The sequence below is a fragment of the Amphiura filiformis genome, chromosome 4 (assembly GCF_039555335.1).
Source record: "Amphiura filiformis chromosome 4, Afil_fr2py, whole genome shotgun sequence".
Classification (NCBI taxonomy): Eukaryota; Metazoa; Echinodermata; class Ophiuroidea; order Amphilepidida; family Amphiuridae; genus Amphiura; species Amphiura filiformis.
In genome coordinates, this window is record NC_092631.1 from 18,887,482 (window position 1) to 18,911,847 (window position 24,366).

At 35.9% G+C, this 24,366-nt stretch overlaps 1 protein-coding gene across 1 annotated transcript; it reads right to left on the reverse strand.

Moving 5' to 3' along the window:
• Positions 1–1,499: 1,499 nt before the first annotated feature.
• LOC140149708 (probable tubulin polyglutamylase ttll-15) lies at positions 1,500–24,159 on the reverse strand. The gene is made up of 12 exons (XM_072171774.1): positions 23,899–24,159; positions 22,302–22,454; positions 21,019–21,138; positions 19,088–19,169; positions 12,471–12,709; positions 10,244–10,322; positions 9,952–10,081; positions 8,774–8,843; positions 7,410–7,534; positions 6,505–6,589; positions 5,019–5,132; positions 1,500–2,678 (listed from the first exon to the last, which is right to left on the reverse strand). The coding sequence occupies exons 1-12, from the start codon at positions 24,100–24,102 to the stop codon at positions 2,559–2,561; spliced, it is 1,521 nt and encodes a 506-aa protein (XP_072027875.1). The 5' UTR covers positions 24,103–24,159; the 3' UTR covers positions 1,500–2,558.
• Between the last annotated feature and the right edge of the window lie 207 nt (positions 24,160–24,366).

Sequence of the window (24,366 nt, forward strand, 5' to 3'; positions counted from 1 at the left end):
TCACGCTGTGTGCCTCAATTTTCACCATCTTGCAGGTTATGCGCCTACTGCCCATCTAGCGCCACCTGTAAAAAAGTAAACATACTTATAAGACCATTTTTGGACCATAATGTACATAAGGACCAGTGAATACACTGACAAAATTTCATCGATATAGCTCTTTTCCTTCTGGGTGATGTCAAAATGTTTGGATACCCCTCGTACATGTATATTGAATACAGTTGAATTCCATCGCATCAATTTAGAGCTACACACCTTTTGAAACTTGAAATAAATTTACTCTAACTCCTTGTAAAATGTAGGGTTTATTAAAATTTGGTACATATACTTGTGATTAATATTTTACGAATGGAAGTGTTTAAGGACTCTATCGCCGTAGGTAGATTCTGGAAGAAGGTTATTTTCAAAAGGAACATGTCAACAATAAGTGGGTGTGTAATATAGTCTAAATAATCAGAGCAGTTGGTGACTTCTTTTATTATTGAAAAAAGGAACTTTTTAATTCAGGGTTAGGACTCTTGCGTGTCAATATTCGTCCCGCTTGTGTGTGTTACGTATTTTCAAAGGGAGTTTATTTTTCAGAACGCGAGGCTGTTCAAAAATTTCACTTTTGAAAAAATTGCCGTAACATTTGCAATGTATGGCGATTTAAAAAAATCACAATTAGTTGATAGCTGTTAATGGTGAAAACAATTCCTCGTATTCTGAATGTATTTTGGTATCTCTGATGACCTCACAAGGCCCACCAAAATATTGTGTGCATAGGTGGGCCTGCGAGCTTTAAGAATGAGAATAAAGGTATTTTTAGCCGCTGTCGTGCAAATATCGTCTCACAAAGGCTTAAAAATTACTCCCCATAAAATTACAACCTTTATAACCGACATCGGTTTCTTGACGTATTTTTCCACAAGGACACGAACTTACGAAGACCGTGACAATTACGGCACCGTGATGGAAGGCCAGGTAAAATATCAAAGGTTTACGTGACTTCGAATTCAACTTGTATTTTGTTTATCTCATATCTGTCACTCATTTCCTATATCAAATTAGAAGAATATTTGGAAAATAAATGTCTGCTGCCTGCTAATGGCATCATAGTAGTTTGACCTATTTTCGTATGCCACGACCAGTCGATACCTTACCGGATTTTGTAGACCGCAAAATAACGGATTTCATTCGCATAGGTTTGCGTTGCTAACTTAAGGGATATCAAATAATGTTCAGTTTTTGAAATTCATGATATAATACAAAGTTTATGACAAATTATTAAAAGTTGATATTTTCACATTTTTGATATATAACAGTACTCGAAGTAAATTTTATAAATCTAATGATATATTCTTAAAGTGTATGTAGCTGGGAGGAAAAGCCGACGATCGATTGAAAATTTTGACCTTTCTTATTGAAGATATGGATTTTGTTCCCAAAAAGACCTATTTTTTGGTGTTTTGGGAAAAAAATCCATATCTTCAATACGAAAGATACAAATTTTTCGGCTTTTCATCCCTGAGACGAATATACCTAAAGTTTCATCCCACCTACATACAGTAAGCAAAAGAATTAAGGTAGTAGTTGTGTTCACCCCGTATATCCTAAATGAAGACAAATGTGCTAAAATTAAAACAAGCAGCCGATGTCTGTACTCTTTAGCTCTGATTTAAGATCTTATTTGTTGAAATTGGTTGAGAATTAAAGAAACGGGAGTCCAAAACCTGATGAAGATACGAAATAAAAAGTTGCACTTTTGTATAATCAATTAAAGCACGACGCTAGTTTTTCGCGCTAATCCATGAAAGCACCAGAGCATGCAATGTGGCAAACTGCAACTTTTATATTTGCATCTTCCTTGGGTTTTTGGATCGTCGTGTCTTTATTTCTTGAACAATGTCAACAAATGAGGTCTTAAATTCCAGCTAAAAGATGCAGCTATTGGCTGTTGGTTCCCATTATGACATGTCTGCTGTTGTTTAGGATATATATGGGGTGAACGTATCTGGTACCTTAAGTTTTTAAGGCTTACTGTACAGTACTGTTAAATATTAAAAATATCAATTTTTAATGATTTGCCATAAAATGTGTATTACATTGCGAATTTTAAAAAATCAAAATTATTTGATATCAGAAGGACATTCTTCGTACTCAGTATGCAATTCGATATGTCTGATGTGCTCTAATGTCCCACAATAAATACTGTCCAAACGTTCATACCCCATCCCTTAAAAACGTGAATTAAAAAGTCACCCCAGGTAAACGCCAGAAGTGTGACAATGAGCTCTTGAAGCTTCTTGAGTTGTAAGCAAGGCGTGTCCTGTGAAGTTCAGCTGTACAACCAAGGCTTGGGTTTTAACGGAATGCTGTTTTCAAATATTTGTATTATATTTTAGTTATTAAACGTTAATTTGTTTATTTGTATGAATCTGAACATGGACGGTTCAGGGTTTTCAGACTACTCTGTGCATGAAGCGGAGACAATGTGGCCAATACTAGACCATGGATTCCGCCCGTAAAGTACATTTTGTTTAGTTACAGCAGAGAAACCAAAACCGAAGGCTAGTTGTCTAGCTGCACCAATAAGGGTCGGCAACACATTTTGCACGAAACCACGCCCTGGTGAGGCGGTTGTTTGGCGACATGTGCGAATCCTCTTCTGCATTGTATGACATGGCCGCCTCCATTGTCTGAAGAGAAATAATATCAAAAAGATTAGAATAGTATTTATCCGAATTTGGGGACCATATCTTTTTATAAATAATTATGTTAACCCCAGTTTATAACTAATTTAACGTTGATTTATAAAGAAACTTTGAAAAGACTCACTGATAACAAGAATGTCACATGTTTGACGTGAGAGTGTGCATGGTGTGACTACACATGCAAAATTTATACCAAGCTTTTAGATGATGTCTGATTTGTTGGATTCCTTGTCAAAGACGATGCTCAGTAAAGCCCAATAATTTTAATCCAATCATTTTACACTAAACGTGTCCAGCGAGGAGCGTGTTGTGCAAGTTGAAAGTAAAAGTTGGGCACCGATATATTAGAAGAATCGGTAGGTTGATGTTGTTGTCATATTCCTAAGGGCTTGCAGTGTCCAGCAATTGGCAGAAATGATGGGATGGTACGATAGTATAGACGAATCTACACCACATTTCGCCATACTGCATTTTAGAAACGCTTGCTATTAGAATAAGAGAAATTTTAATTGTAATTATTGCACAGGTCACGGCAGCCCTGTGACCTTTCCGGAAAAAGCCGAGTGGCAGGTTTTTCAAATAAATATTTTCTGTGTAAACACTGTACCATCAGATAGGTAATGGAATATATGAATATTAACTGTACATCTATCATAACAATCGTAACTTGCGTCACAATTGATCTAGTATAGAAGGTAGAGAATTTAATTCAATCTTATATAGGCCTACGCCATTTTTTTTGGAATTAACTGAAAATAAATTCTGTAAAAACGGTAATTTTTTTATGTAAAATTGACATTAGACCCTACAAAAGATTACCGCTTTGTTGTTATGATAATCTAATCTTCTGATTTTGTAAATAAAATTAGGGGTCTAATGTGGATTCTGGATCCAATCCAATGCCTTGTCAAAAGCATTCACTTCAAAATGGAATTCGGATGCAGTTCGTAATACAACTTCCGCCAAGAGCACGTGGCCGAAATCAAAATCGATTTTATGTATTGTGTATGTATCATAGGACGCTCGTATTAATTGTCTATATGCGCTTGAGAATTCAACAATATAAGTAATGGTAGCTCTATTATAATACACATTAATGTTTTAAGCAGATTCCAAATATAATACGTTTTCTGCCTTTGCTTGTCACGTGGTAGGCCTATGTTGAAGTTGAGATCATATGTTCAAATAAGTTTCAAATGGATAACAACAAGACAAGTGGCCGAGTGGTCTAAGGCGCTAGTACTAAGCGGTGCGCCGTGAGTTTGAACCCCGCCTCTGCCACACTTTAAAAGAAGTAAATTAAAATTTTACTTTTTTTAAATTTCATATTTGGGAAATGTGACTGGGAGAATTTATGTATGGCGTGGAGTGGTGTGAGACGAATCTATATGTGATGAATGAGCAGGATGCCAAAACAAAGAGATGGTATGACGGCATATAGTAGGGAATGGGATGTTCACAAACATAACGCGTGATGAGTAAAAATAAACAATGTGTAATCGAGCTTCAGACCTTGGCATATGTGTCGCACTTAAAGTTTGCTCATAGAGTCAGGCAACGTGTGTTTTGTTTTGTTGTGAACGAACGAGGTAACATCTTCTAAGTACACATTCCACCTTTGCTTGACCCTAGCTTCTGGTCAGCCTTTGTCCTAACATGTATGGGTAGGGTAACAGGTTCCATGCCAACATGGCCAAGATAAACAGAGTATTGCTAGTACTAAATGTAATAATTATCAAGTCATTTTGTTTTTGATTTATTGTAAAACCAAGATGGATGACTTTATAATGCTATAACGCGACCAATTTGTGACATGTCAATCTGTTTAGTCCACTGTAAGAACACCGTACAAGTACTAAAATCTGTCAAATTACACGGAAGGGATGCCTGCTGAGTTGAGATGTACAGTTATCATTGAGGTACTGCCAGTACAAAGAGGGTTGGACCTAGGCTGAGCCTTGTGGAACTTCTAATAATAGTAGTGAAGACCAGGAGTGAGTGGCTGAGTGCCACTGACGATAACACATTGCGCCAGAATTCTTGTATCAAATTTGGTGTTTCCCTCTAGAAACGACGGTGGTGCAAGGACAAGGGCATGATACCAAGGGCCCAAGGCGCTAGCTCACCAGGAGCATGAGATACGATGAGATGCGATACCCGGTACATACAATGTATGTCATACACCCCCCCCCCCCCCCCACACACACACACCCACCCCCACATCACACACCCCATTTCATTATATCTATTCATTACTGGATTTGCATTTTTTTGTCTGCTAATGCGGCGAGACATGCAGATGAAAAGTTAAAATATGAGACCTACCGTTTCTTCTGGATACACCCGTCTCATATTTTGTCGATTGATGTGTTCAGCATATGCTAGTTTTAACATATATATTGCATCTCTTGACATACAATGCGTACAAACAGAACAACCCTGTCAGAAAAGAACAATAAAAACATAAACAAAAGAAAACTCACAAAACCATAATAATAAACCATAAAAATAATAAATAGATTTGAATGAGAAGATGCTACTAGTAGGGATGCCCACTGTCGTGCAAATATCGTCTCACAAAGGCTTAAAAATAACTCCCCCATAAAATTACAACCTTTATAACCGTGACAATTACGGCTCCAGGTGCAAGCCCTATAACACAATGCATATGTAATATTCTTTATCTGTGGCAATAATAGAATATTGATTTCAACGGAGTATTGAGCTGTATGGAAAAAATATTTATAATACAGGGTGTTGACACTGTGCACCATTCTGTGCATCGGGTGTTGAAACGCAATTATATCCGAATTTGGATTGATTCAGACAAGCAAACTTACACTCTCATAAAATTCAACTATTTTTGAAGACAAAATGTACAGGATGTTAAGAAATTAAAGAATGCCGAAACCCATCTCAAATTACGAACTCCTGATCACCACGTCCATTTTAGCTATGCTACATCATGGCTTCCATGCACACACAGTATATTGCTCAATGTAGTAAAGATAACCTTTGAGTTGGAGCAAATTTCTCAAAATTGGTAGTGATTAATGTTACCAAACTTATATCATGATGAAATATAATCATTTTTGAAGCTAATATGTGCTGACCTTAAAAGATTGAACAATGTTTAAGACTGCCGCTATTCATTTGAAAGAAGGCACTTATTGTCCAGCTCCTCTATGGAGATATTTTCCATGGCAGCCATATATGATCATACTTGAGATTCCACCAAACAAACCATGGGGTTTGAGGTCTTATATTTTTTGTTGTATGTCAACAAAATCGTTTACATTTTCAGGATGATCTTATTTCATGTGGTTATAAGCAAATATAATGTTCCAGATAACGCTAGTTAATAAATACATTAAGAAAAAGCACCTTAAAATTGTACTTTCTGTTAGTATTCCATTTTGGACTTAAACTTTTTAACATGTTCTAGCAGCCCTATATAAAACTGTGACACTCGAAAGGCCATATCTCTGGAATGAAACGTCCGATTAAAATTATTTAAACGCCAAAAATGTTTCTTTCATCAATTCCCAGCCAATAAGTTAGGTCTGAATCAATTTAAAAGTACTAAAATTTTTAGTGGACATGCCTACTACTAGTTTAGTGGGGAAAACATTGATGTGTTTTAACAACGCATTTATGCGTTTCAGTCCATTTTCATATTTGCATCCAAGGACATTGGCGTGTTAATGCGTATTGTATTATTTTCTTAATATTGACTTTAAAATTTAAACAGGAAAAAAACGCATAGTGGAGTAAATTTCAGAGTGTATTATTGCTCATTTCTTTGATTTACCTCTTCGTTACATCCATTACACTTTGACGAGACGCAGATGGATATGTGGTCATTGATGTCGGAATCTCTAATGCTTCTTAACAAACTGAAAAGATAATAACGCAAATAAAAACGAGAGACAATTGCTGAATGGCAGTAGCTCTAGCCGCCACAATAATAAATTGAACAAGCAAGAACTAGCACAATCTTTACATAATAGCCTACTGCGCCCTATTTTGTAACACGGGCTACGAAGGAGGGGTTGTTGCAACTCCCTTGATTTTCAATTATAAACGTCATTATACTGTTATATTTGATAGCTAATGTATAGCTATGGGTCTCTTCTATCCAGTGATACCAAAATAAGTACAAACATTCCCGCATAATATCGCTATGACGTCATGATGTGAGCGCCCATCAAAATTTGGATATATATACAAAAGTATAGGTAAAATTGATTTCCGCGTAAAATTACTACAAAAAATGCGATTTCACCGAATTTTCTCCTAAATATGAAAGGAAATTACTATCTACAACTAACTAACTAACAAGCAGCTTTTGGAATAATTTCACAAGAGCGAAATAAAAAAAATCACTGGGCCTCACCAACCCCTGGTTATCTTTGATGGCTGGTCCTACCCCCGGGTAAGGTGCTGGGGTAAAAATTGTATCAGCAAAATGAGCGCAAAAGATGGATCTATGGTAGGCTTAGGATTAAACACGTGCGTTTTTGACGACGGATAAAAAACCGTAGGGGGTTGGCCCCCTTCGTAGTTCTAAGGTTAACAAACACTAAAATACAATCTCAAACTTGCCTCAGTAATGAATCAATCAAACCCATAGATGATTATTTTACTCATTGGTCACGGATAGGATTTTTGATTAAATAAATCGCAGTTATAGGCTTAGACAGTATTTTGAATTACCTGCTGACAGAGCCGTGTTTCTTAACATCGTTTAATAAAGCAACATTGAAACAATTGAAAGCCACATGTTGTTTAAATACAATCATTTTTTCGTTCATCGGTACTAAATCTGGAGACATATTCGCCTGTAAATACAAAAGTATTATAAACAATTACAGAACACTATATTTCCTACTAGAGTATAAAGATATTTTTATTATACCTTTAGTACCGCAAATTATGTTACTTAAATTGTAGAAAAGAATGTAATATATGTCATTGATCATGAATTATGCCTCATATTAATACATTGACTTTGTTATACTGTACCGCGATCAATATTAATCCAAAATCTGGTTAATTGTGACTATTTCAAGGGTATAAATATATGCTTTTCATAGGATTTTGGCGATCATTTTGAAAAACGTCTTCAACTGTGACATATTGGTACCTTCCATTTTGGTGCTTTGGTACCTTGACTTATTTATAATTTATAACTGCCAATACTAATACAAAATCTGGTAAATTATACCTCATAAGTGACCTTTTTAACCATATGGATTTTGGCGGCCATTTGGAAAAGCGCCTTAGCTGTAACCTCCAGGTAACGTCCTATTAATACCTTAACATAGTTATACATTACTGCCATAAATACTAATCCAACTTGTATCTATTAGATGACTATTTTAACCGTATAATTGGCTTACACTGGATTTTGGCGGCTATTTTGAGAAAAAAAATCACATTTTTGAACCTGGTCTATAGGCCAATCAAATTAAGGAAAGTCAGGGCTTAACCCACCACTAATTGTAACAGAAATGATTTAATCACCATTCATTTTAGAAAAGTATATTAAAGAAAATATCAAAAGTCTCCAAAAGACCAAGTAGTGGAAAAGTGCCTAATTTGCATAAGTCCAAAGTGGTCGCTTATGCAGCGGTAAAATTTCAAAGTAGGTCAAATCTTGCCAATTACCATGCTATGGTAGATAAATTAGTGTCTTTAATGCTCTGCGTGCTACCATACGCTTCAACGGAAAAAGTTCAAGTTTTGAAATTTTTTCTCGAAATATCAAGAGCTATCTTAAGAACTACTGAACCAATACTAGGCTTGTTTGTACTCATTTTAATGCAATTTTCATTTTGATTCCAAATATGGTCATGTAAATTTACATTTCCGAATTTTTTGAGAAAAAAATTGAAACATGTCGTCTGCAGTCGACACCCGCATGAAGAGAATTAAGAATATTTTTGTATTAAGTGTACGGATACTATTTATGCGCAGTACACGAAAGACCCTATGTACAAATTGTATGAAAAATAAACAAGACTTAATATAATTTGCACAATATCAAAGATAATATAATTAGCATAAATGTAACTAACCTCAATTAGGTGCACTCTTAGGTTTTCATCTATAAGGAAATCCCATCTCATGATTTCAAAAAACATCCCACTGTGGAATCGAAAACACCAACACACCTGATCATAAGTGTTATCAGTGATATGTATAGACCTTTTCAAATCAAGCTCGGAAACGATCGGAAACCACAGTATTTATTCAGTAAGCTAGGGGGTCAAATTGGTGCACAATGAATCAAGCGGACTCACGTACCCCTTCTGAGTGAAAATACAACGTATTTAGCCAAAATCAACATGAGTCATCCCGGAGAAATATTTTCTAAAGGTATTGAACTAAACACTTCCACTATTTGGCACTTCACAGTGTGACAGTAAAAGAAAGAAAAATGCAATGTCGTCTGCGGCAAATTTGATTTGGTCTTCGTGTGGTCTTGCACAAGCCATACCCAACACTTGACCGTGTCTTTCACGCATTATTTGTGTTCAGACGTAATAGTTGCGTTTGCGTTAGCGTCGATGACCCGGAATTGTAAACGGGGTCATCCATAACAAAATTCGGAAAACTTCGATATAAAAAGATCTATAGCTCAGTGGTTAGATCATCAGACGCGAAATCTGAAGACCCGGGGTTCAGCTTATCTTGCTTATGCATGTTATTTTTCCATTGTAACCCTCTTCTCTTGTGTATCAAACAATATACATAGTAATGTAACTTTTATATCAACATGTGAGTGAATAGGCAGAAGATGTTGCTCTTTTAGAATAAACATGGTAAAGTTTGTGACAAATTTGAAATTTTTTCACACATATCAAAAGAAAGAATTCAAAAGTTGTATTGTTTGATGAGACATGTCACAACACAAAGTTCACTTCAACAAAATAAACACGCTGGAAAATGCAGTCAAGCAAGACCGAGCATAACTAGTCAAGCAATACTAGTCAAGCAACACCGACTATGAAAGAGCTATTTGGGCGACTAGTTTAGGCTAGTCGCTAGTCCATCTAACTTGACTAAGTAAAAGCTAGTCCAAATAGGCACCGCCTTGACTAGGGTTTACCTAGTTGGACTTTTCCAGTTTAGGTTTTCAGTGTTGAGCCACAAGTCTGCTATAGGTCCATTGCCACAAATATATCGTACAAATAAACTGCATATTGTCGAATTTGTCTGTAAAGATCGTATGATCGTAAAGAATAAAACTTACTATAGCTTTAAATTTCTCCTATCTTTTGGAATAAGTGATGCCAACTTCTCGTCCAAACGGGCTTCTCTTGTAATAAGGATGTCTCTAACCGCTTCGTATATTTGTTCTTTGACGTAAGAAGGATTGACCCCTGATGTATACAATGTATAGGTAAATAAATTGTTTAAATCGTATCTTATCCCATAGATTTTATGTTTATTTATTCAATCAAGTAATTTCAGTAATATTAGTGTCAAGTTGAACTTTCATATTGATAAAAAAAGGAGTATGGAAAAATCACAACAAAACTTACCCGTTTCCTGAAAACGCAATTCTAACAATTTGTTACGTTTGTATGCAAATCTTTTGAGCATTTCGTCAATTTTAGGTATCTATCAGTAGAGGCAAAATAAATAAATAACATCATAGATTGCAGTATTAACCAGAACGTAATTGCTGGATAGCTCAGTCGGGGTTGGTAGAACACTGGACTCGTCAATAAACTGCGCCAAAAAGTGTCCTTACACTTTAAAAAAAAAAAATCATCACAATTTTAAAAAGAAACCATAAATTATTTTTAATAGATGCACTACTATCTAATCCTGCACATTATGACATTGTCCTTGGCTGGATCACTTTCTTGGAGCCTGATCCTATCAAGACCTAAGCTCGGTTAAGACTGGTTAAGACTGGTTAAACAAACAAACACCAACTAATTTTGTTACACGATTGTTACACGCTGCTGTATTTGCGACATAATCGGTGATTTAAGGTTATATGAGGTATTGTTGGTCGATTTTTATTATCTGAATCAATATATTATTGAAAAATAACACTTTGGTGTTTTGCAAAAGTTCGTTCTACAAATCTTATACTTTGAAAACGTGCTTAATTTATTGTTGTTAATGAGTTATATACGTTTTACAAATGTGATTGATCGGGATCAGGATCGGTATAGTAAACTGGTTAACAAAGTTCTTTGTATCTGATCCAGAATGTTCACTTATACCTTTCAACAACACCTGTACAGTTGTCTTTATCAACACTTGATGGATAGTGACTGCTACTGACAACCGACGCTATAAGTACTTCCAACGTTGATATTGGAGTTGCCAGTTGATTTTCCTCCAAGGGATTTTTTAGATCCCTGTTTCAGAAAGTCATCAAATATGTGAGGTAGTTGGTACTGTCCTTCATCTCTGTTCATGGTGGTGCCAAGGTAGCCTTCCGTTCCTAGATACGCTGATATTGAAAAAAAAAGACGACGGCACTGTAAAGCTACTGGTCTATCGTAAGCCACCACATACAGACCAATACCTGAATTGTCAGTCTCATCACCCGTTACATCAAAAACTTCGTGTGATACGCACATTGTACAACATGAAAGACAGAGAAGAGGAAGACAAAGTGGAAGAAGAAGAGAAAGTCAACGAAGCCCTTAGAACATGCGGATACCCTGATTGGACCTTTAAAAGGTCAAAGACCAGTTACAGTGTGTCAAACCCAAGAAAGTAAACAAAAGACTGATGACAAAACCAGAAGTAAAGGCATGGTTGTGCTTCCCTATGTTAAGGATGTTACAGAAAGAATTTCCAGAGTCATGAAGAGTTACAACATTTCTACTGCGATGAAACCGCACAACATGCTCAGAAAACAGCTGGTACATCCTAAAGACAAACCCGATCCTAGTAACACCACGGACGCGGTATATAAGATCCCCTTTTATGAACTGCGAATTGTCCCACATAGGCGAAACAGGTAGAAAGTTTGGCAAACGACTTGAAAAGCACAGAAGTGAAGCAGAGAAAATGAGCAAAACGGTAACCACCAGAGCAGGTAGAAAGGAATCGCTGTCAACTACACACAAGTCGGCCATTACTGACCACATCGTCGACAAGAATCACATCATTGGATGGGGAAGCTGAGGACATCGGCACTCGCTGGATACAGGAGGCTATAGAAATAAGAAAGAGGAGGGGCACCACCATGAACAGAGATGAAGGACAGTACCAACTATCTCACATATTTGATGACTTTCTGAAACAGGGATCTAAAAATCCCTTGGAGGAAAATCAACGGCAACTCAAGATCAACGCTGGAACTACTTCTAGCGTCGGTTGTCAGTAGCAGTCACTACCCATCAAGTGTTGATAAAGACAACAGGTGTTGTTGAAACGTACACAGGTAAGTGAACATTCTGGATCAGATAAAAAGAACTGTGTTAACCAGTTTTACAAATGTGTTTTTGTTTCAGCCCTCTTTACTACATAACTCAAGAACCACAGGACCTACAAAAGTATATCTGTGATATTTTAATTCTTCTACACGCTCGCTATGAATTCTACCATTCGCAAGATGCTGTGAACTACATTTTTTTGCTGCTTCGACCAACAATACATCGTATACCCTTAATAGGACCCTTTTATCATATTGATTGGAATTCATGAAGGAACATGATATATCTAATATCTCATCAATCACTTTGTGCAAATTTGTCAGACATCTTACAATATGCCTAGTTGCTTTAAATCATTTCTTACCTCGTGTGCTGATTTATGATCATCAATATCAGTATTATACGTAGTAATATCTGTGTAATTTCCATGTTTATATTTTCCTGAACAGAAGCGCACACCGAGGGTAGATTCAAGAATGTACGCCCTCAACGGATTGATAGATGTGAGCACGACATAAACACCCATGTTGAATTTGTACCCATCGATCAGAAATGGGTTTGGAACATATTCTTGAATGAGCATCTTTGAATCCAAATTTAAAGCTGAAAAATCGTGGAATTACGGATAAAGAAAGTGATTAAAATTTAATATTGCCAAAAAGAAAAACAAAAAGCAAAACAAAACAAAAATGCTGAGAATTCAGACAAATATTCGATTTCTTGTCGAGTTGTCGCCATAGGATGTTATTCAGAACTCAAGCTGACCAAAAGAAGTTTGGCAGACCAAAATGAATTTCAGTAATTTCATTGTTGGAATGCATTATATCATGCTATATCATCGTATTATAAATATTTATTAGTAAGTGAACAAAGCATTTTTTTTTATCTTTGTTGATATCGGTCAAAGTTGATATTTCGGGCTGGAATTTCTTACATTTCACACAATACGTTTCCTGGTATAGGATTATATCCGCCTCCCAGTAAACAACGGTGAAAGCACTTTCATTAATTTTACAGGAAATCATCGAACTTTATCAGAATGAAGTTAAATTAACAGTATTAACTGTTATTAACCAATATTAACATATTTCAATTGCAATGAATTGATCTCAATCTCAATTGAGATCAATGCCTTTGTATTGACCCAAAAAGGCTCTCAGAAAATTTGTTGGCAGTCGGACCTTCGTCGCTCTTTGTCTTCATTGCTCTATTTCTTTATGATAATAATAATAATAAATTATCATTATTATTATTTTCATTATCGCTAGGCAGCATGATTAGGCACTTGACTAGGCACTTGACCTGGATGATAATGATATAGAAAGAGCTCATAGAACCCCAACGCATCTTACGGCCCCAGAGCCAATCCCAGGCCAATTCATGTGGCATTCCACGCCTTTACTGTGAGACAGAAAGTGATTAAGGCGGCTCATCTGTTAAAACCAATCCTTATCCCGATGGCGAGGCTCAGCGTAAACTTGTGATTACGGAAGACGTCACCCCCAAGCTGCAAATTGAGCGTGCCAAGTTGTGGAAACTTCGCAGAAAACTTTTGGAGGAGAATCCAGCTAGAAAGGCCTTTGTAAATTACCCATCGTCGCTCAAAGTAATAGAACCAGATGGATCCGTAAGGCGGATAAATGCAAAGAACATCGAGTAATTGTTTCCAATATGATTCGGACTATCCGGATAAATACTGCATGCATGCAGAAAGGTAAACTTTAGGAAAACACAGGATTTGACTTTGTTTACAAACAGTTAACTGTGGTTTCGCGGGTGTTTTTACCATCTTAAGCCTGCATTAATTTGTTTTTTTTTGTGTTTTTGTTTGGTATGTTTTGCAAACTTCTGTTTAAGAATCCTTATCTGTGTGTTTTTTGTTTTTTTTTCAACCCAAACAATTTCAAGATTAAAAATCGTTACCTGATATATGTTTATTTAAAAATATTTTCTGAATTTTTTTCATGATTAATCTAAGATTTTGTACATACAATGCCAAAGGCTTAAGAGATGGTAAGAAACGTTCCACTGTGTTTTCGTGGCTGAAGAACAAAAAACTTAATGTTTACTTTTTGCAAGAAACGCATAGCACTCGTTTTGATGTTAATGCGTGGAGTGCACAATGGAAAGGCAGGCGCGGATCCAGGCATGGGCACACCGGGCCCGTGCCCCCCCCCTTTTCGAGGGTCCTAATTTTTTTTTTTTACAATTTTGTATGAAAAAAATAAATATAACGCCCCGTGTTTTGCTTTTCATTTTTACAGCAACGGCCTCCCATGCCAGTGACGGAGCCATGCAGGGGCACACCCGGACCGTGCCCCTTTCATGGTCCATGAATTGGCTTTAATTCGGCCTTTATTGTTAATTTTTTTCCAAATACTGAGGGGTCGCATCCTCCCTCAGACACCCTCCCTCCGCGTATGGATAAAGAAGTCAGTAGGCTTCTATTTTAGACCAGGTGCGGATCCAGTGTAATATTTAAAAGTTTGCAAATTGAGTTCGGGACCTTTTTTTGTTTTAAGCAATGATAAAAGTGTAAAAATGATGCACCAACTTGAATGACTTAAGACCTTCATTTTGCAAAATTTCTGAGGGGAGATAAACAGGGGACCGTTTTCACTTCTGTTTTGGACATCTGCACACTGTTTTAACATGTTTAAGCAATAATTAGGCCTACAGTAATAGTGAATAATGGTCTATGAGTGGCTTCAATTCAATCGTGCCTTCATTTTCATGTTGCCATTTTCACCGATCTGCTTTGGACACCGGGCCCTTTATTTTTCAAGCATTAATCATGTTAATTGACACAATATTGAAAGTTTGTTGACGAATTACTTCAAATAATAGTAGTATTAAAAATTTTCCACCAAATAGTTTCAATTGGACCTTCATTTTTCAAAATTTTCCAACTTCTCAGAAGGAACATTCCCCATCTGCGTATGCATAAAGAAGAGCTAAGAAGTTGCCATTTTCACTTCTGCTTTGGACACCGGTTTTATGTTTAAAGCAATAATTTACACATTAATAGTGAAAAATTGTCGACGAATAACTTCAATTGGCTTTCATTTCACAAATTTTCGGCTTTTACAAATTAAACTTTACACAAAAATAGTGCCAAGATGATCCACTAAGTGCTTCCAGGAGGGCACATCCCCTCAGCTCAGACACCCCCTGCGTATGCATAAAGAAGTGAACCTTTTTCGCTTGTTTTGGACACCCGACCCTTTATGTTTAAAGCAATAATTTAAACTTCTCGGCAAATGACTTCAATTTTCGCAAATTTTCGGCTTTTTCAAATTAAAATTTTACACAAAAATAGGCCTAGTGCCAAAATAGTCCACCAAATGGCTTCAATTGTGTCTTTATTTTGCAAAAGTCTCTCACTTCTGAGGGTGGCACATCCCCTCAGACACCCCCTGCGTATGCATAAAGAAAAATAACCTTTTCGCTTCTGACACCCGACCCTTTATGTTTAAAGCAATAATTTACACGATAATAGTGAAAGCTTGTCGACAAATGACTTCAACTTTGGACCGTCATTTCGCAAATTTTCGGCTTGTTCAAATAAAAATTTTACACAATAATAATGCCAAAATGGTCCACCAAATAGCTTCAATTACATGTAGGTCTTCATTTTGCAAAAGTTTCTCACTTCTGAGGGGGGCACACCCCCCCTCAGACACCGCAAGCGCGACGTACGTCGCTGTCGCGCCGATGATTCTAAGTTTGTGCCCCCCTTTTCAAAAATCCTGGATCCGCCACTGTGGAAAGGCACATCAATATGGAGTCATGGAACTTCAAATAGCAGAGGTACTGCCATTTTATTTGATGAAAATTATGACTGTGACATTATAAAAAAACTTGTCGACCAAGATGGGCGTTATATAATTGTGGATGTTAAAATTGTTGATGTTATATATACATTGGTCACTGTTTATGGGCCAAATAGAGACTTGCCGCTTTTTTACAGAGAAGTGGACAATGAACTTTATAATTTTTGTTGTGACAATATAATTTATGCCGGTGATTTTAATCTTGTTTTAAATGTGGCTTTTGATAAGAAAGGTGGTCGCAAACAAACAAATTTTAAATCTCAAGAAGAGATTCACAAGTGTATGGCCCAAAGGGATCTGGTTGATATCTGGCGTTTAAATAACCCTGGTAAGATGATGTTTACTTGGAAATCAAATCACCAACCACCTATCATGTGTAGATTGGATTTTTTCCTGATTAGTACAGGTTTAAAGAATAAAGTTAAAGATTCTGGGATTCAACATGGTCTAAGATCAGATCATTCTTTGGTTACGCTTTCTTTATATGGAAACGAAAGCAATCATGGTAAAGGAATGTGGAAGTTTAACACCTCCCTCTTACAGGACACTGAGTATACTAATTTGATACATGACGTAATTAAGGATATTTGCTCAAACAATTCAGAGGCATGTCCTGATATTCTATGGGAAACTATGAAATGTGTTATTAGAGGTGAAACAATTAAATATGCAAGTCAGAAGTACAAAAATATGAATCAAGCTGAAAAAAGTCTTGAAGGTGAAATAAATGATCTTGAGCATGCATATGTTAATAATCCAAGTGTTGATCTTAGGAATAAAATTGAGACCAAGAAACATAACCTGGAATTCATCTACGAAGAAAGAGTTAAAGGAGCAATGGTCAGAAGTAAAGCAGATTGTATTGAATATGGTGAGAAAAGATAGAAGTTCTTTTTCAATCTTGAAAAATCACGTGTTAAGAGGAAATCTGTCGAAAAAATTGTGTTGGATGATGGTTCCATTATTATGGATGATAAAAACATTCTTGATGAATTAAAAAAATTTATTCAAACCTGTTCTCGACAGAGTGTGAGGATGAAAACTATATTGATACAGGTATCTTAGAGTTGGGAATACAGCCTGAGGACATTCCTAAAATCAGTGATGACCAGTGTAATTTATGTGAAGGTATTCTTTCTCTGCATGAATGTTCTGAAGTGTTGAATGATATGCAGAATGGTAAGAGCCCAGGCTCTGATGGTTTTCCAATTGAATTCTTTAAGTATTTTTGGAATGACATCAGCCAAATTGTCGTTAACTGTTTCAATTACTGTTTTGAAAAGGGATGTATGACTGATGAGCAGTGTAGAGGAGTCATCTCATTAATTCCTAAAGAGGGTAAAAATCATGATCAGTTGAAAAATTGGAGGCCGATTAGTCTTCTCAATGTAGACTATAAAATAGCAACCAAAACAATTGCAAATAGGTTGAAGAAAGTACTTCCTTCTGTAATCTCTAATGATCAGACAGGCTTTTTAGCAAATAGGTACATAGGTGAGAATATCAGGCTGGTGTTAGATATTATTGATTATGCTGATATTAAAAATATTCCAGGCCTACTCTTATTTTTAGATTTTGAAAAGGCATATGATAAGTTGGAGTGGAATTTTGTTGAAAAATGTATTAACATGTTTGGGTTTGGTGAGAGTTTGAAAAATGGATTTCTCTTTTTATAAAAATATTCAAAGCTGTGTTATTAATAAGGGTTTTGTCTCGCCATATTTTGAATTAACACGTGGTCTGCGTCAAGGATGTCCCTTGAGTTGTTATGTTTTTATTCTTTGTGCAGAAATTCTTGCAATTGCCATTCGTAAAAATGATAATATAAAAGGAATTCAAGTTAAGGATTCTATTTCTGTCAAATTAACCCAATTCGCAGATGATACTACCCTAATTTTGGACGGATCTGAAAGCTCCCTTCTGAGTTCAGTGGAGACCATCAAAAAATTTGGCAAAATTTCCGGTTTGGTTGTTAATTATTCAAAATCTTCCATTTTAAAAATTGGTTCTTCAAAAATGAAGACGATATCTTGATTCCTGGCACAAAATTTACTTGGACCAAAGGCCCAATAAAATTTCTTGGTGTGAATATTTCTTTGGATAAACAAGAGATGTTTAATTTAAACTATGAAAGTCAATTGCATAAAATGAACACAGTTTTGAATAATAGGCCACAAAAGGGTCTCACCCCAATTGGCAAAGTTGCCATTATTAAGTCGCTTGCAATGTCCCAGCTTACTTACCTTCTTTCAGTGTTACCTAACCCCCCTGATGCTTTTCTTAAGAGAGTTGAGAAACTATTTTTTAAATTTATTTGGAATGGTAAACAAGATAAGATTAAAAGAGAAACAATGTATAATAAAATTGATGATGGTGGTTTGAACATGACTAATATATTTCTTTTTAAAGAGGCAGTTAAAATATCTTGGGTTAAAAGGTTCATGAACCCAGATAATAATGGCAAGTGGAAATTACTTTTTGCTAGAGAACTTGACAAAATTGGTGGGTCCGTCCGCTACATTTATAGGTGCCGGGTCAAGGAAAAGCCTTTGAGCATTTTTGTGTTTACATCGTGGGTCAAAACTTTTGAGAAGTCAGAGAGGTTTATTGCTAATAGAAATAATAAGTTTGCTAAGCACACGAAAAAATGGGAGCCTTTGATAATTTGATTTTGGAGCTGTAACCTTTTATTTTATTAATTCAGGAACTGTACTTTAAAAAAATTATTTTTGGGGCTTTTTGTCATGTGTTGTGTTATTTTGTTGCAAGGTACATGTACATTTTATGTTGCATGAATTATGAAACTCTTGATTTGTAATTACATTTTATGAATACAGTCTATAGTTAAAGTTTGTTTCCTTTATATTATAAAGTGCTTTACTGATTACATGTATGTATCTTGCTTGTTATGTGTGTAGGGTTTGATGGTTTATTTTGTATGTTTTTTCCCCCCATCAAACCCAAGTACAGGGAATAAAATACGAAAGAAAGAAAAAAAATGATTAGGCACTTGGTTAGGTATGGTTATTTGAACCTGATCACATCAGGACCCAAGTTTGTCCCGGCCGCGTAAACAAAAAACATATTCCTTTAATTTAGCATCTTAGCATCATTAAAAGTTCTCTGTTCGTGATCATAATATTCTTACCTTTGGTATCTACGACTTGGACTCCTCTGTGGTTCGTGTTTTTTCTAACCCACGTTCGGTTTGTATTCGTAGTGTTATGTACCTGATCAAAACAACATTGATACAATCATAAGCTTTAAATTTTATGTAACATAATTATCGATAGACATACTTTGGAGAAAAAGCCTGGAATAAATTAGAAACCTTGCCATTAAATATTGCCAGAGCTCTAAACTGTATAATTTTTGAAAGGTTGTTAGATATCAAAGCATGGAGTTATTTTTAAGGTTCAGGTTATTAAGGTTTATAGCAACTATTTTAAACTGTTGCGATTTGGTAGTTCACAGCATCTTGCGAATGGTAGTGAGCAGTGGCAAAAATGCATTGATCATTTCATAGCGAGTGTGTAGAAGAATTCAAATATCACAGAAATACTTTTGTAGGTCATGTGGTTCTTGAGTTATATTGTAAAGAAGCCTGAAACAACAACACTTTTGTAGAACGTACATAACTCATTCACAACAATAAATCAAGAAAGTTTTTAAAGTATATGATTTGTAGAATGAACTTTTGCAAAACATCAAAGTGTTATTTTTCAATTATATATTGATATAAATAATGAAATTGGTTGTTTTTTGGTTGCTGCGACTAACAATGCCTCGTCTACCCTTAAATCAATATTTGCCTGCTGACCTGTCACCTGTTGTTAATTCCTATTAAATACTGTGTAATTTGAGCAAACCTTTGCTTTACTTCTGAGATGACATTGTCACTGACACTTTATTCAAGACTATTAGTGGCTTTTTCATACTGTTGATGGGATGAACATTAATACCACCCTTCTTGTTCTCGCATTCGTTACTTTATATTCTTAGTCATTGGTAATGGTCTATTACCATGATTATGTAGACACATAATCTGATTGGACAATCGAATGATTTTGGGTGTCGTCTATCCGGCAGTTAGACAACCCGACGTCATCATGAGTGTTGATAACGCGTAACACGCTCATAGAGGTGCGGGTATGTATCGCATTGTATGCGTAGACGCAGTGCGGAATACTCGCGCAACAACGATGTGAAGCTGTAAACAAGTTTCGTTCATTTTTTATGACTGTAACTTAATTTTTGCTTTAAAAAATAGTTTAATATTACTTAACTGACTAAGAATGAGAATATAAAAGAAAGGAGTTTCTATTTTGACTATCCTCTGCCTATGATAGACGACAGGCAGATCCAACATTTTTTATCGTAGTGGATACCGGCTGCGCCGGCATTACTCAAAATATTGGACCTGCCTATCGTCTTTCACACGGTAGAGGATAGTCAAAATAAAAATTCCGATCGTTTATTCTCTTAATACGTAATATCGATGTTCATCAAATCAACGACAAGAAATTACCAAATATAGGAATGATCTGAAACGTTAATTAGGGGTTCATTCATATATTTTCATGACTAAACGGTTGTTTATGCCCGAGGGGCCGCTTGGGCATAAACAACCGTTTAGTCATGAAAATATATGAATGAACCCCGTTCATACATACCAGAACATTTTGTGATACTTATTTCATCAAAATAATAACAAAAAATTACAAGTAACATTATTAAAAATCATGATTTTCCTTCATTTTTCCTACCCGGCGATCGCACAACCGGGACACCGGATATAAACGCTGTTTATGCCCGGCTCTCCACCAATCACACGCGCCGTTACATAGCGTGTATATATGAACAAATTGTACTATATTTCTAAAAAAAAAAAAAAAAATTGTGGTACCAAACAGTTTTTACTATGTTCCTGTTGTTGTGGGATTGAGTCACGAATGTTATAATGGCATCGATTTCATTAATCTGTCTATGTTTATGTGTGGATTACCATGATTACGTCGCGGTCGTAGACTGTTAAAATAATTTTAATTTAAAAAAACATACATTAGTTATAAAACTCACTTCAGTCAGAAATTTATCTCTGTCTTCAGGCAACAGAAAAGCTTGAGGAATATATTTTCCACCTTCTCTTGATAGTATTGCTTTTGCCCCGATCCACCCAATTCCAGGAAAATGGTTTATCTGAAAGTCCAAACATTATTAATCCATGATACGCTGAGCTCTAGGTACAATATATTTCCGAAATGTAAGCCTGCAATCTTAGAAACAATTGTTCAAGCACTTTAAAGGTCTAATTGGACATGGTCCGCCTTCTACCACCGTACAATGTTGTAATGCACTATGTGCATTTTCACCATATCGTCTCCCAATATTTATTGTTGGAGAACAAAGGGATGAGTCCGGTATTTGGAAGATGAACGTTGAGACAACACAATTATTATTCTTAGTTTCCACTAACTCATATAGTATACACACAGCGGCAAGAAGAACGTGGAAATTAGAGGCAATATTCAAACATTTTTTTCTAAGATTGTAGATTAACAGATCAATTGTAAGAAATATAGAACAAATCATTTGCGTGAATCAGCGTGATGATAATTTCCTTAGGCATGATAGACGCATCAACATGTGAGATAAGTACATGCATTTATTATTACTCTCTACAATTTTAACTTATGTTTAGCAATTTAAAACCTTTTTACAATTCTGGGTTCATACAAGATGCACCATGATCCTGACAAAAGAGCGTGACGAACCTGGTTTACAATGTAATTGGTTTCAACACGTAATTAGTACACATACATCAATGTTAAGTCACATAAACATACAGATCGAGTGTCCCTGAAAGAACTGTATCGTCAAAAACTGACCATTTTGGGTATTTTAACGTATAAACCAAACATAACTAAATAACGATGTGGTTGAGGAATATATCAGCTATCACATATTTTTTTGATTTTTTACAATTGACCGCTCCGTTTTTGAAGTACAAGAATTTTACGAAACTACCTCTTTTTCATCCCTTTCCACGGAGCCAACTATCTATCAATGATTAGCACTCCGAATACTGATCATCGATTCATATTTGAATCCGTGGAAAGGTTTGAAAATGAGACAGTTTCGTAAAAGTCTTATATTTGACCAACGGTGTAGTCAATTGCCAAAATTCAAAAGTACGTGATTGCTGATGTCTTCCTCAACCACACCAGTTATGTAGTTATGTTTAGTCGTGGTGTTAAAATACGCAAACAATTAAGTTTCCGACGATACAGTTCTTTCAGGGACACCCTGTAAACATAATATAGAACGTAACATTTGATTGAATAATTCGAAAGAATAATCACCTTATGGTAAGTTAAAAGCAATTGTCTTGGATAACCTTGTGTCCAGACCAAATCAAAAACGGTGTTACTTTTCTTAATGTTAGGTACGTGTTCATGGCGATATCCGAGGCGATTGAAAATCTTCAAAAGATGGGTGACATACTTTACTGGTACCTTAAAACGAGAATGACAAAATGTAAAGAAGATACTTCCATTTTAAAATTATAGTTAAATCACAAACTTGCAATTAAATTGCAACTGTTTATAAAGTAACCGCTCGCGCTCTTGTCCTTCCCATGTGGGCTAGGGGAATTGGGCAGCCGAGTTGTGTACTGGCGTAGAGTGGTGTATCTGCTATTTGATATTCAGACGATAGATCTTTGGATTTTCTATTTTTTTTTTTTTGGTTTCTATAAAAACAATTGTAATGCTTGCACTTGAATATATGTGTTGAAAGAACATGATAGTCTTGAGTGTGCGTATTGAAAACCAACTTTGCGTTTTGATTTCGGATTTTATATTTGCTGAACAAAAGATGACTGCTGTCCTCGTCAACCCTCAGGATTACGGAGCATAACACATTACTTCTGGTGGAGTTAGTCTAAAGCAGATTACGTACCAGGCTCACTGACATCTACAGAGGTCAGTGACCAGGCTATTGTCAATAGCTTTAGTCGGAGGTTCCTCTGCCTATAGTCTCAAAACCATTAAACAGGTCAGAACAAAATGGCCATGCGTTGCTGTTGAAGAACTAGTGGATTCGACCTACCAACAATTCGATAAAAATAAACAGCTTCAAAACGTGACTTCATTTTCACTATATAGCTACTCACTGTTTCGGGCAATATTGTATTCATTTTACAAAATGACGGATAAATAGATGAAGGCTAGTTCAACCTATATACAAGGTATAGCATTTGTCATTCAGACCGTGTCAATGGTGTCCTTACACAATTATATTATTTTCTGTTAGGATTGTATCCTTGCCCGATCCATATGACCCTTATTCAATTGATTGTAGAAGAACAAAGGCTAAATGAAAAGTTCAGTGCTGCATATTGATATGAATGCAAAGTACTTTACGACAGAAAAGTTCTCAACGCGCTTCACAAACATCTTTGAAAAAATTAACCCGAATCAAATATACACATAGCAGGATATAACAAGATAAGAACAATACAATAATTCAAGGCAAAACAATTATACAGGCATGATAGCATCGATCTTAGAAAATCTCCCAACATATCGAGAATGCACTCGATACTGGGGAGTAAGGGAATTTCAAATAGTTGTAATGGATTTATCTGAAAAATATTGTGAGGGCATGTGTGAAAAAACTGCAAAAACTAAAAGGGCGAAAAGTAATCCCTTACATCGTGAAGAGGAATGGTATAAGAACATCGGGCAAACGATTGTCTGTGTATGTGCAGCACTGGTATAACAGGGATTGTGTGTCGGACATTTTACCATTAATATCAAATGGGCAAAATAGTGATCTGTCGCTAATTTACCCCATTTTACCAGACACTCAATAGTTGATATTGGTCATGTTACTTTTTAACAACGGCTCACCTAATGTTACTATTTAATACACCAATTACACACACGAAAAACCAACCTTTTGTCCTGGGTCTATGACTACCACTGGCATTGTAGAAGGCTTTTTACACTCGATGTGAACTGACTTTCTGGTGGCGGCATCACAGCTAATTCGACCAACACTGACCATGCTGATGTACGTCGATAGGAACAGAAACACAATCGTAGCGCAAAGTAACAATTCGATACAAATAACCAGCTTCAAAATGTGAGTGGGCTTCATGTTGACTAATAGTAATATCCACCTTTGATGCCAAAAATAATAATTTCACAAAATGCAGATAATACTTGTATAACCTAGTCATGCAGAACTTGTCTTTGCCCTTAAAACCGTGTGCTTGACTGATCCATATTATGCATAGAATACATTACAATAGTATTTTTCCTTCCATATGACCTTTTTTTTTTCACGCCAGTGAACGTTAATATCACTTGCACCCACATCCCATATGCACAGTTTATCCCTTACATACCATGTGTCTTGAAT

What these genes read in the sequence shown, in the direction of transcription:
- LOC140149708 (XM_072171774.1), bottom strand. Translation starts at nt 24,102, where the DNA reads ATGAAGCCCACTCACATTTTGAAGCTGGTTATTTGTATCGAATTGTTA. An exon ending in GAGATAAATTTCTGACTGAA is followed by an intron (nt 19,170 to 21,018) that starts GTGAGTTTTATA and finishes TGTTTTGATCAG; the next exon opens with GTACATAACACTACGAATAC. An exon ending in GTAATGGATGTAACGAAGAG is followed by an intron (nt 5,133 to 6,504) that starts GTAAATCAAAGA and finishes CTTTTCTGACAG; the next exon opens with GGTTGTTCTGTTTGTACGCA.